Here is a 13,733-nt window from a genome sequence, read left to right as displayed (position 1 = left end):
TCATAGCTTCTGTATTTCCAGGGGAGTTTTTGGTTTCTCTGGATCTCTCGGAGGCCTATTTGCATATCCCCATCTTTACAGCACACAGAAGATACCTGCGGTTTCATGTGCTGGGGCAGCACTTCCAATTCACAGCTAGGCTTAACTATCTTTTAATATGAGAAGACAAAACAAGTAAGAGAGTTTCTAGTGCAATAGGTGTGTCATTCTGGACAGACGGGTAATATCCCAGTGCTTGCAAGCCATGCAGAAAGAATCCACTCCAGCTTTTGAATCCCATATTGATATTGAGGTGTAGTGAAATTTTCTGCCTTCTGATAGGAGATATGTCCACCAGTGCAACCAAACACCTTAGCATAAAGGAAAAATAGTTCTGAAAATGAAACATAGGCATAAAAGATCCTTATGGCCCAAGATCACCAGAATCATAGATGTCCACTACACTGGGGAATCCCTTTGCGTAAATTTGGCCAGAGGGAAGGACAAATGCCTGTATCTTGGCATAATATACAGACCCCCAAGACAACAGGATGACCTAGATATGGAATTAATTGGAGATGTAGAGAATATCACCTTGCGTGGGGACACAGTATTGTTAGGTGACTTCAACATGCCTGATGTGGATTGGGACACGCTTTCCTCTGCTTCCGGCAGCAGCAGGAGGCTATTAAACTCAAGGACAAATTCAAGGACACAAACTTCAAAGAAATGGGAGACTTCGTTCACCAGGCGCTACAAAGCCAAGCAGAAACCGATAACGTGGAAGAAATGTGGTCGACTTTGAAAGCCACCATACAAGAAGCAACAAATCATTTTGTTAAATCAGTAAGTAAACGGTGAAGGAACAATAAGCCACAGTGGTTCTCTGTGGAGATTTCGGACCTCATCAAGGAGAAGAAAAAAGCATTCATCTCTTACAAACAATCAGGGAAACAGGACTCTAGGGAAGTCTATCTGGCCAAGTCAAAAGCCGTCAAAACAGCAGTTAGGGAGGCCAAATTCCGCATGGAGGAGTCTCTAGCGAAGAACATCCAGAAAGGAGATAAATCCTTCTTCAGGTATATCAGTGACAGAAATAAGAACTCAGGTGGGATAGTACGTCTTAGGAAACCAGACGAAGACTATGTAGAAGCGGACTCAGAAAAAGCCCAACTGTTAAATGAATACTTTTGCTCAGTCTTCACCCGCGAGGTGCCAGGACTCGGCCCTCAGCTACAGACAAGGGTTGACGCAGATGACCCGTTTAGTAATTTCGAGTTTACACCCAGCGGTGTCTACTGCGAGCTGTCAAAGCTTAAGGTTAACAAGGCAATGGGGCCTGACAACCTACACCCCAGGATGCTCAGGGAGTTGTGTGATGTCTTGGCGGAACTGCTATCCGCGCTCTTCAATCTCTCCCTTAGTACGGGTAACGTCCCGTTGGACTGGAAGACGGCTAATGTCATTCCACTCCACAAGAAAGGCTCCAAGATGGAGACAGCAAACTACAGACTGGTGAGTCTCACATCAATAGTGTGCAAACTAATGGAAACTCTAATCAAACGCCAATTGGATACGATCCTGAACGAGGAGAATCTACGGGATCCCCGTCAACATGGATTTACTAAGGGGAGATCCTGCCAATCCAACCTGATCAGCTTCTTTGACTGGGTGATGAGGAAGCTGGATGTTGGGGAGTCCCTGGACATCATATACCTGGACTTCAGTAAAGCATTCGATAGCGTACCACACCGCAGGTTGCTGAGCAAGATGAGTTCTATAGGATTGGGCGACACATTGACAAAATGGGTTGGGAACTGGCTTGGAGGTAGGCTTCAGAGGGTAGTGGTAAATGGCACCCCCTCCGAAATGACGGAGGTAATCAGTGGAGTGCTGCAGGGCTCGGTCCTGGGCCCGATCCTATTCAACATCTTTATAAGAGACTTGGCAGAAGGGCTGTGAGGTAAAATAACATTATTCGCCGATGACGCCAAACTAAGCAATGTAGTAGGCAAAAGCACAACAGACATCAATTCAATGTCCAACAACATGATGCACGATCTACTCCTACTGGAGCGCTGGTCTAGGTCCTGGCAACTCAGCTTCAATGCCAAAAAATGCAAAGTCATGCACCTGGGCAGCCAAAATCTATGCAAGACTTACACCCTTAATAGTGATATCCTGACAAGAACTGAAGCAGAACGAGACTTAAGGGTGATCATCAGTGAGAACATGAAGACTGCCAATCAAGTGGAGCAAGCTTCATCCAAGGCAAGGCAAATCATAGGTTGCATACGCAGGAGTTTCGTCAGCCGTAAACCTGAAGTCATTATGCCATTGTATAGATCCATGGTGAGGCCCCACCTGGAATATTGTGTGCAATTCTGGAGGCCGCATTACCGTAAGGATGTGCTGAGACTGGAGTCGGTCCAGAGAATGGCCACCCGGATGGTCTCGGGACTCAAGGATCTCCCGTACGAGGAACGGCTGGATAAGTTGCAGCTGTACTCACTCGAGGAACGCAGAGAGAGGGTGACATGATCGAGACATTCAAGTATCTCACGGGCCGCATCGAGGTGGAAGAAGATATCTTCTTTTTCAAGGGTCCCGCGGCAACAAGGGGGCATCCGTGGAAAATCAGGGGCGGGAAACTGCACGGGGACACCAGGAAATTCTTTTTCACTGAAAGGGTAGTTGATCGCTGGAATAGTCTTCCACTTCAGGTTATTGAGGCCAGCAGTGTGCCTGATTTTAAGGCCAAATGGGATAGATACGTAGGATCTATTCAAAGAGAAAGGTAGGGGAGGATCATTGGGGTGGGCAGACTAGATGGGCCGTGGCCCTTATCTGCCGTCTATTTCTATGTTTCTATACTGTTTAGGAATGTCTTTGGGGAATGACAGTGATTAGAAAACAACAAAATAGGGAGACTTGTTTAATTATGATCATGTTATCCGCTTTTGAACATGAATTTACTAGATAAGTTATAGATTAATACATACAATGGAATGAAATGGAGGCTCAGTGTGACTGAAGATTTCAGATTCTGTCCTAGCAGTTCTGATGAGTTCATCCAATTTTAAATTTCTTTTCATCCCATTATTCTTATAAACAAAACCACTTATGATAGCAGTAGCATCTTCAGTTTTTGCTTCCTATTGGGAAGGCAGGCCCTGCTAAATGATCTCTTAGACATGTCATAAGTTAGATTATTTTGATACTCAGATACTCACAGACTTGCGCTTTGACATAGGCTATATATTGTTCAGGACTCAGAGCTGGATGGCATTTGATGGACTGAGGTGTGGCAGTGGAAGGAAGTCGTAGGAATGGATGGTGGCATATGCGAGTGGTGTGTACTGTCAGAACATAGGAGCAGGACTGAGGCTCATCCACACGAGCAATGTAATCGCCTGAGCCTTCCTCACACATAAACTAGAACAGAAACAGAAAAGTATAGATATTATTAATCTCATTATTGTGCCAAGACCAGCAGCCAATCGGATGCCTTTCTGAGCTCTCTTCCCATTCTAATATTTTCTGCTGTAATCTCCGTGTTCACATTTCAAGAGTAAAAATATTTAGGCCAATAATTTTGATTTAAGCTTTCAAACAATTTTTTATTATTTATTATCCAATCATTATAAAAAAATAAGTTCCAATACAAAAACAAACATCTTTTAACCCTACCCAGCTGCCCAACCATACCCAAGTCCTGTTCTCAATGGTTCTTAAGTTCCACAAGCAAATATCAGGAAGAAAACAGAAGATAAGATCTCACCTCAAAAAACAGCAAATGTACACAAAAAGAGGCAAGTGAGATGGCTTAAACCACCAAGAGTCGATAATTTTAATTATAACATGTCCAATAAAGTCCAAACAAAGATACTTGATCAGAAAACAGATCTTTCTGATTATGTCCCGACTAGGATGCCAGCTTCAGCTAATTGCCTTCTTCAGAGGACTAACAAGTAACTCAGCAAACGTAGATCAACAATTAATAGATCTTTACAAGTTACTGAAAGTCACATGTAATCTGGACGTTTTCTAGTTTAAAAAAAAAACTGTCAGCGTTGTCTTATCACACACACACATATATATATATATATATATATATACACATACATATATATATATACACATACATATATATATATATATATATATATACATATATATATATATACATATATATATATATATATACATATATATATATATACATACATATATACATATATATATAAAAAACAGTATTTGGCCTATCCCCAAGCTACTTAAACCCTCACTTCTACCTGAATCGCATAAACAAGCACTCCCGCAGAATTCAGCTCTTCTCCTTCCCCTCCCTAAAACTATGTCACTCCAAAAGATTCCTTGATAAAACTTTCGCCTTCCAGGCTGCCAAACTGAACCCATGGCTAGCCCAAATTGTCCTTGAGGCCCCCACCTACCTCGAGTTTAGAAAATCTCTCAAAACTCACCTATTCCATGGACAAGACACCTAACACCCCTCTCCAATGAACAACAATCTCCTCCTGCCCCCTTCCACCTCTCTTTTCCCAACCTACCCACCTCCAACCCCCCCCCTGACCTACACTCCCCCCTCTCTCTCTAACTTCAACTACCTCCTTGCTCCTAATATTGTTCAATTGTTTCGAACCACTTGTAATTTATTGCTTGCTTCTAATAGTGTTCAATTGTTTTTAAAATACTTGTAATTTTTTTGTTAATCAAATGTAAACCGCCTAGAACTCCTTGGGTATGACGGATCAGAAAACACGGCGGCAGGGAACATTATATAGGATGTATGTCTTTCTTTCTCTCTCCCTGGTCCTTTTCTTTCTGTCTCTCTCCCTTGCCCACTGTCTGTCTTTTTTTTCTCTCTCTTTCTTTTCTTGGCTTCTGGCTGTCTGTCTTTTTCTGTCTCTCTCCCTTTCTGTCTGTCTCTCTGTCCCCCTGTCTGTATATCATTCTTTCTCTCTTTCTCCTTGGCCGCTGGCTGCCTGTATGTTTTTTTTTTTCTTTCTCTCTCTCTCCTTGGCCGCTGTCTGTCTCTGTATTTTTTTTTCTCTCTCTCTCTCTATCTCTCTCTCTCTCCTTGGCTGCTGGCTGTCTGTTTTTCTGTCTGTCTGTCTGTCTTTCTGGCAACCTGTCTGTCTGTCATTCTTTCTTTCTATCTGTCTCTCTGACCCCTTGTCTGTTTGTCTTTCCTTCTGTCTGTCTTTCTCCCTTTCTGTCTGTCTGTCATTCTTTCTCTCTGTCTCCTTGGCCGCTGTCTATCTGTCTGGTTTTTCTTTCTCTCTCTGTCCTTGGCTGCTGGCTGTCTGTCTTTCTGGCCCACTGTCTGTCTGTCATTCTTTCTTTATTTCTCTCTCTCTTTCCTTGGCCGCTGTGTGGATGGCTGTCTTTTTTTCTGTCTGTCTTTCTGCCTGGCCCCCTGTTTATCTTTCTGGCTGTCTCTTTGCCTGGCCCCCTGTCTCTCTCCCTGGCCCCCAGTTTTTATTTGTCTGTCTCTCTGTCTTTCTGCCTGGCTCCCTGTTTTTCTTTCTCTCTGTCTCTCTGCCTGGCCCCCTGTTTTTCTGTCTCTCTGTCTTTCTGCCTGACCCCTGCCTTTCTTTCTTTCTGTCTCTCTCTCTTTCCTTGGCCACTGTATGGATGGCTGTCTTTCTTTCTGTCTGTCTTTCTGTCTGGCCCCCTATTTATCTTTCTGGCTGTCTCTCTCCCTGGCCCCCATTTTTTGTTTGTCTGTCTCTCTGTCTTTCTGCCTGACCCCTGTCTTTCTCTCTGCCTCTCTCTCTCTGCCTGGCCCCCTGCCTGTATTTCTCTGTCTCTTCTGGCCCCCTTCTCTCTGTCGGCCTCCCAGCACACCCCTCCCTCCAAAGTAGCCCCCTTTCCCTCTCCCCCTCCACTTCCCTGAACCGTATTTTTTTTTTGTTTGTTTGTTTTTTACTTTGTAACAGCGGCTGCACACCCCGGAACTGACACTCTCCACTAACAGGAGAGAAAATGCCGGCGCTGCTACTCGAAACCGCCACCGCCACTCTCCTGCCGGTCCACAAACCGCCAAATGCTCCTAAAGACAACTGCGCTGACAAAACTCCACAGTCGCGCGCCTTCAGCCACCGCGCGTGCCTCCAGTCCCTTCAAGTGCCGTGAGGTGTCAATTAGAATACTGCCACAGAAGCACACCTCACGGCGCCAGGACTCACGATATATTATATGTTAATATGTTGAGGTCTTCTAGTCTTCTCTCATACTTCTTTTGGCGAAACCATCTACCATGTTCATTGCTTTCCTCTGGACCGCTTCAAGTCTTCTTATATCCTTGGTCAGATACGGCCCCCAAAACTGAACACAATACTCCAAGTAGAGCCTCAACAATGATCTGTACAAGGACATGAACACCTCCTTTCTTCTGCTGGTTATGCCTCTCTCTATACAGCCTACCATCCTTCTGCCTACAGCCTTTGACTTGTCACACTGCTATGTCGCCTTTAGATCCTCAGACACTATGGGGTTCATAATAAAAAAAAAAAAGTCTAAAAAAGTGGCCTGAATGGCTACTTGGACGATCAAAAAGTCTGATCGTCCAAGTAACCATAATCAAAGCTGGTTTTAGACGTATCTAAAACCAGCTTAGGCCTTTCCCCTATCACTAAATGCACAGAGAGAAAAGAGGCGTGTTTAGAGGAGGGGAAAGGGCAAGCGGTGGGCAGGAGGTGGGCCGACCTACGCCTAGGCGTTCAGCAGGTATAACCAAAACCTTAGGCAGGTTGCCTAGTCGGCACTTATACGTTTTGACTTAGACGAAGTCAAAACAGGTCTAAGTGGCGAAAAAGGGGCTGCTGAGATGATTGTGGCTGCTGCGGTCAGCTCAGAGGCCCCACCAACCTGCCTACCCCCTATCTCCCCTACCGCGATGCCATCACTCCTCTACCTAAACTGCTGCGACCAGAGGCAGAAGAGATGCCCTATCTCTCCTGCCGCGGGTCGCGGCAGTTTGTGTAGAGGAGTGATGACATCGCGGTAGGGGAGATGAGGCATCTCTCCTGCCGCAATACATCACCCCCCCCCCACACACAACATCGGGGCAAGAGGGAGCCCAAGCCCTCTTGCCCCGCGGCACCGACCCCCCCCCCACCAATTACATTCAGGGAAAGAGGGAGCCCAAGCCCTCTTGCCCAGTGGCACCCCGAAATTCCCCGACATCGGGGCAAGAGGGAGCCCAAGCCCTCTTGCCCCGGGCACCCGCGGCACCCCCCGATTACGATCAGGCTAGGAGGGAGCCCAAGCCCTCCTGGCCTCCCCCCCCAACGACCCCCCCCCCGCTGACCCGCAACCCCTGTGGGAGGGGTTTCAGATGCCTGGGCCAATCCGGCCCCATTCTGTAGCCGGCTGGCCTGCCATATGGGCGGGTTTGGCACCCATCCGTCCGGCCAACATTTTACAGGTATGGGGGTGGGATTCGGGGTTGAGTGGGGTCGTGGGTCGGCGGAGGGGCAGAACAGGGGTTCGGGGGGGGCGGTCGTTGGGGAGGACTGTGTCGAGGGCAGGAGGGCCTGGGATCCCTCCTGCCCGTATTGTAGTGGGGGGTGGGGGTCCGCCTGGGCAGGAGGGGTTGGGCTCCCTCCTGCCCGATCGTGTATACCACACCTAGATACAGGCATTTTTCTCTGCCTCTTGCCAGGTTTACCCAGAGGGACTCCCCGGTGTACTTGACATCTGTGATCCTGGTGGTTTTGATGTCCTCTTTAATGTATAGAGCTACCCCCCCTCCTAACCTGCCCTCTCTGTCCTGACGAAGTAGATTGTAGCCCGGTATAGCCATATCCCATCCATGTGAGTCCGTGAACCAAGTTTCAGATATTACTAGGTCGGCATTCCTTATTTCAGCCTCCAATTCTAGAATTTTGTTACCTAAACTGTGTGCATTGACATACATGGCCCTCCATATCTTGTGTTTGCTAAGTCCCTGTGAGGCGTATCCTACCCGAGTCGGTGTGACTCCTAAAGAACTGTTTGCAATGTGGGTACTTACCTTGGACATGGAAGCAGAGTTTCGACTCACCTCATCAGGATAATTCCTTGCTGCACTAATATGTGAATGGGTACCCTCCCCCGATTTACCTAGTTTAAAGCCCTGTGAACGTCGGGGAACGTCGAAGTGCCGCGGGTTTGAGCTCCCTCTTGCCCTGAATGTAATCGGGGGGTGGGGGGGAGAGTCGGTGCCACAGGGCAGGAGGGCTAGGGTTCCCTCCTGCCCCAATGTCGTGATGGGGGGGGGGGGGGGTTTGGTGTGGATTCTGTAACCGGTGTTGTTTTTGACAGACACCAGATACAGAATCCAGCTTTTAGGCGAAGGACTGGCTCTTCCTTCGCCTAAAAGCCCTTGTGTTGGACGTTTGGGGCTTAGGAGTTTTTGGGTTCATTATGGTGTAGACATCGTGGGGGTATATGTTTAGACGTTGTGGTGGTCTGGGCGTTTAAACAGCTGAATGTAGAGGCAGGCCATTATCCAAAAAAAAAACCTTCTATTTGGACGTTTTTTTTGATTATGGACATTTTCCCTGCTTCTACTTTCAACGTTTAAGGCCTTAGGCCAAAAGGGGACTTAGATGTTTTTTTTATTATGCCCCTCTATCACTCCAAGGTCCCTCTCCCCATCTGTACATATCTCACCCTCAGATTTCTACTTCCCAAATGCATAACTCTGCACTTCGTTGCATTGGATTTTAGTTGCAGAATTAGACCATTCTATATCTTTTGCAGACCCTTTTTCATGTTTTCTACTCCCTCCAAGGTGTCCATTCTGTTACCAATCTTGGTATCATCTGCAAAAAAGAAAACCTTTCCTTCTAACCCTTCAGCAATATCGCTCACAAACATATTGAACAGAATCAGCCCCTGCACCGATCCTTGAGGCACTCCACTACTCATTTTTCCTTTCTCCAAGTAAATTCCATTAACCACTACCCTCTGATATCTGGGATCTGTCAACCAGTTTCTAATCCAGTTCACCACTTTGGGTCTTAACTTCAGCCAAGCAAGCTTGTTCAGGAGCCTCCTATAAGGAACAGTGTCAAAAACTTTGCTGAAATTTAAGTAAATTATATCTTTGTCTACATATCTCTTCTGTCCACTGCTTGGTACCCAAATTACTGAAGAGGGGAAGCTATGTGTTAGACTTTTTTATCTTTATGTTTATCTTTTTAAAATTTCAAGTCAATTCAAAGCAGTTTACAATTTTTTAAAATTACTTCACACACACTCAATCACACATTAAATACCACAATATTCAACCACCATCTCTCCTTCACATCTATAATTGCAAAGTCTAGGCATACATTGATTCTTATAAGATGACCTCTCATTTATACATCTAGTTCTTCTGTCTTTAAGAGGCCAGTCCACAATACCAAAGCTATACAAGTGTGCAGGAAGTGTGAGCTGATTAATAGGTTATTACTTACTAGTCTTGTAGCCCGTTACATTAACGGGTGCTAGAATATATGTGTGTGTGTCTGTCTTTATTTCTTTCTCTCTCTCTCCTTAGCCGCTTTCTTTCTTTCTGTCTTTCTTTTTCCTTGGCTGTCCACTACCATCCCGCACCCCTCCTGACGCGACTCCCGCTGTCTTTCTTTCTGTCTGTCTCTGTCCCTAGCCCCCTTTGTCTGTTTGTCTTTCTGTATATCTCCCTGCCCCTGTGTCTTTCTTCTTTTCTTTCTGTCTCCCTTCCTCCCTCTGTCTGTCTAAAGCAGCATTCCCTCCCCCCACACCAGTTCCCTGTGCACCTGCCCCTGCGTCTTTCTTCTTGTCTTTCTGTCTCCCTTCCTCCCTCTGTCTGTCTGTCCGAAGCAGCATTCCCTCCCCCTCCATTTCCCTCCCCCCACAGCAGTTCCCTGTGCACCTGCCCCTGTGTCTTTCTGTCTCCCTTCCTCCCTCTGTCTGTCTGTCCAAAGCAGCATTCCCTCCCCCTCCATTTCCCTCCCCCCCATAGCAGTTCCACAGCAGTTCCCTGTGCACCTGCCCCTGTGTCTTTCTTCTTGTCTTTCTGTCTCCCTTCCTCCCTCTCTCTGTGTGTGCAAAGCAACATTCCCTCCCCCTTCCATTTCCCTCCCCCCACACCAGTTCCCTGTGCAGCAGCATTAGCGTTTCCTTTACCCCCTTTCCCTTCCCACAGTCGCGACTACAAACGCGGGCCCGAATCCTTTGCCGCCCCCTTCCCTTCCCGCGGGCCCGACTACACATGGCGATTCAAGCAGCGTGTGCCGCAGTCTTCACACGCTGCTTCGGGTCCTTCTACTGCCCTGATTTACTCTGGCACGTCCAGAGCAAATCAGGGCAGTAGAAGGGCCCGAAGCAGCGTGTGAAGACTGTTGCACATGCTGCTTAAATTGCCAGTCGGGCCCACGGGAAGGGAAGGGGGAGGCGGCAAATGACTCGGGTCCCGGGCAGCAGAAAGTTGCTGGGCTCCGCAGGCCTCCCCACCCAACCATCCTAACGTCAAACTGATACCTGAGGCCGCCCACCACCACCACCACTTCTGCAGCTCGCTCGCACTTCGGCCGGTAGGGCCGTATTGTGAGGTGGAGAGCAGGGAAGCTTTTGTGATGCGCGAACATGTGGCGCGAGTGCGCATGTCTTTCAACAGGGAGCAGGACAGATCGTAAGCCGCGCATGCGCACTTTCTATGTGTCGCTACAGCTCACGGAAAACCGGCTCACACATAGGAAGTGCGCATGCGCGGCCTAGCGTTTTATTATATTAGATTCCATGATGTTAATGCACTCTTCAATAGTTTTAGTCTCCTATAATATTCTTTACCTATTTTAACAGCACACTTCAATTTTAAGTTCTCTATCTTCACATGCTGATTGATGGTCACAATAATTGCTTTTCTGGAATAGTCTAAAGGACTAAAGAAAAGTAAATTATCAGGTAAGGCATAATTGCTCCTTCCTAATTGTTCCTTACACTATTCCAGAAAAGCTAAACGTAAGAAAAAAAACCCCAACAACAATCTCTAAGTAGGGTGGAAAGCAGCAATTGTTGCCTCAAGGACAGATGAACCAAAATTTTATCCCTAACGGGATGCATTATCAACTATAATGCCTAGTAAAAGTATACAGAGACAAGGTATCTGCCTTACAAATGTCTGAGGGAGAGTTCCGGCAACTCTCTGCCCAACAGGTAGAAGTGCTCTTAGTAGAATGGGCATGCAGAGCTTATCGCTGTCTTGCCTGCAAGAATATAAGCAGAAAATATAGCTTCCTTAGCAAAAGAGCAATCAATAGCTTGGATGCTGCTTGTCACTGTTGAGCACGCCCAAACAGTACAAAGGGCCTGTCCAAGCACTGAAATTAATTGGTAACTTCTAAATAATGAAACAGCTCTGCAGACATCCAGAAGGCACAAGCTAGAGAATCACATGCAACAGTACTCCTTCAAAAGGAAGGAAGATCTAATGTACTGGTTATTATGAAATGAAGAAATGACCGGAGGGGGGGAGGGGAGGGTGTATCCGAGCTGCAGACAAGATGGACACCTGAATCATACTCTCCTCCTCTACAGCTGATAACTTCAACTGCCAGGCTTGCATTTAAGTTTGAACTGCGCTATTTTTTTCTATAACCCAAGAAGAAAATGTCTGCTTCCAAACTAAGCAAGATGGATGTATCTCCTAGCTCCTCAGTGGGTTTTAAGAGAACCAAACCGGACCCACTAACACCGGAGAAAATGGCACCGGAGAAAAAAGCTGCAAACTCCAGCGATGTCATGCTGGATGAGCTTCGGGCCCTCAGGGATCCAACTACTAAACATTTTGAAACTACTAAAGAGCTAAAGGATGACTTGACTAAGATTAATGCATCTTTAACTAACGGATCAAGAAGCTCGAATCTTGAGCAGACACTGCCGCTCTGGAAAGGGCGCAGTATCGGGATCTCACTGACAAACATATAAAGTCTGAATTATCTTCAGTATAATATTATAATAGTAATGAAATAAGAGGCTTCTACTATCTATATCCCTACATCACAATACCCCCTATTTGATACCCTTCTCATCATTACTCCGAGACTTATACTATCCAATTGGAAATCATTTGATTCGATTAATGTACATTTTTGGTTCCAGTCTGTACTGTTACAACATAAACATGAGATGTTAATCTCTGCCACTAAGCCTTTCAACATCAAAGTCAACATGAAATGGGCCATTTTTAAAGATTATTTAGATTCTCTCTAAATTTTAACTGATTTTACATAGTACTGATTACTTATCTTTCCACTTTCTTCCTTTCTTTTCTTCTCTCTTTAGCCTCTGGGGGACCTCCTTCTTATCTCTCCTTTGATATAGGACTTTCCCTTCCTACCTTACCTTTTAATAGCCTCTCCTCCTTTTTTCTTTTCTCTCCTCCCCCTTTTATGATCTTTCCACCTGTTTTACTTGGTTGTAACACAAATTAAGATAAATTATTTTTCTATTTGTATTTGACCTCTTTATATTATATTGAAATTTCTCCACTGGAATTATTGTATTGATGTGAAATTGACTTTGATTTGTTCTTTCCTTTTTGTATTCTGAAAAATTTTCAATAAAATTTCATGGAAAAAAAAAGAAGAAATGACCTTGGGAAAAAAGGAAGGAACCATGCAAAGAGAAACTCCTGCTTCTTTTAAACAAGAGGAGGGGATTGTGGCAGGAAATTCTTCTAGCTGATAAAATAGAAACCAGAAAGATTGTTTTTAAAGGTTAAATCCTTTAAGGTACATTTCCAAAGCAGCTCAAAGGGAGGTTGCTGAAGAACCCACAGGACTAGATTGAGATTCTGTTCTAGACAAATGGGTTAAAGAGGCAGGTGAAAATGACTGAATTCCTTTCAAAAAAGGCTACATCCAGATTCAATGCTAGTGATTTTTTTTAAATTTCCACTGTAACAAGCTTTCATGGCTACCTGTACTTAAAAGAACAAGGCCAACCTGTTCTCAAGGCTGGACTTGTGAAAGGCATGATCTGGGCCACTAAAGACAATGACATAGGAGAATAGCCCTCTTAGAACACCAGCATGCAGCAGAGTCACAATAATCTCAACAGAATAACTCTTGTGTTTCAATAGCCATGCCACAGACCAAAGGAGTAGTGATCCTCCAGAAGGATCTTCTCTCTTGCATCTAGGAAGTCTAAGAGGCTGATTTTTCAGAACACACATAATATCCGTGTATCACAACCAGTGAGGCCAATATGGAGCAATGAGATTCAGGGGGGCTCATGATGCAATTCAGCAGGCAACCCATCATGGGCCACAGAGGTAAAGCATAGAAAAGATCTCTGTGAGGCCTCAGCTGAACTATCACATAAGGCTCCGAGACCCAAATTTTCTGTGACAGCTGAAAAAACTTTGAAACTTTGGTACGGCGCTGGTTAGCCATCAAATCTATGATTGGGAATTCCTAGGTTTCACAACTAGTTGGAATGCTTCTTTCGACAATCAACGCTCTCCTGGATACCACGAGACTTTGCTGAGAAAATCTGCTTGGACTTGAGAGTTCCAGCTATGTAGGCTGCCGAAAAAGTGATGAGATGTTTCTCTGCCCATATGAATAGCATGTTGGATTCCAGAGTGAGATGTGGAATGAGACTTGTCTGTTCATTTAAGCTACTGCTATTGCATTACATAAGAACATAAGAATTGCTGCTGCTGGTTCAGACCAGTAGACCATCCTGCCCAGCAGTCCGCTCACACGGTGGCC

The 13,733-nt window shown here is 45.6% G+C and overlaps 1 protein-coding gene across 2 annotated transcripts in view; it reads right to left on the bottom strand.

Moving 5' to 3' along the window:
* The window catches only part of OS9 (OS9 endoplasmic reticulum lectin), a 206,029-nt gene that overhangs the window by 144,565 nt on the left and 47,731 nt on the right, over nucleotides 1-13,733 (bottom strand). For both annotated transcript variants that reach the window (XM_033937158.1, XM_033937157.1), the window contains exon 6: nucleotides 3,213-3,414. In XM_033937158.1, the coding sequence (XP_033793049.1) occupies nucleotides 3,213-3,414 (202 nt within the window). The remainder of the gene's footprint in view (nucleotides 1-3,212; nucleotides 3,415-13,733) is intronic.

The sequence above is a fragment of the Geotrypetes seraphini genome, chromosome 3, assembly GCF_902459505.1.
Source record: "Geotrypetes seraphini chromosome 3, aGeoSer1.1, whole genome shotgun sequence".
Classification (NCBI taxonomy): Eukaryota; Metazoa; Chordata; class Amphibia; order Gymnophiona; family Dermophiidae; genus Geotrypetes; species Geotrypetes seraphini.
The sequence above is the reverse complement of the archived record's forward strand: the minus strand, read 5'-3'. Positions and strand labels throughout refer to the sequence as shown.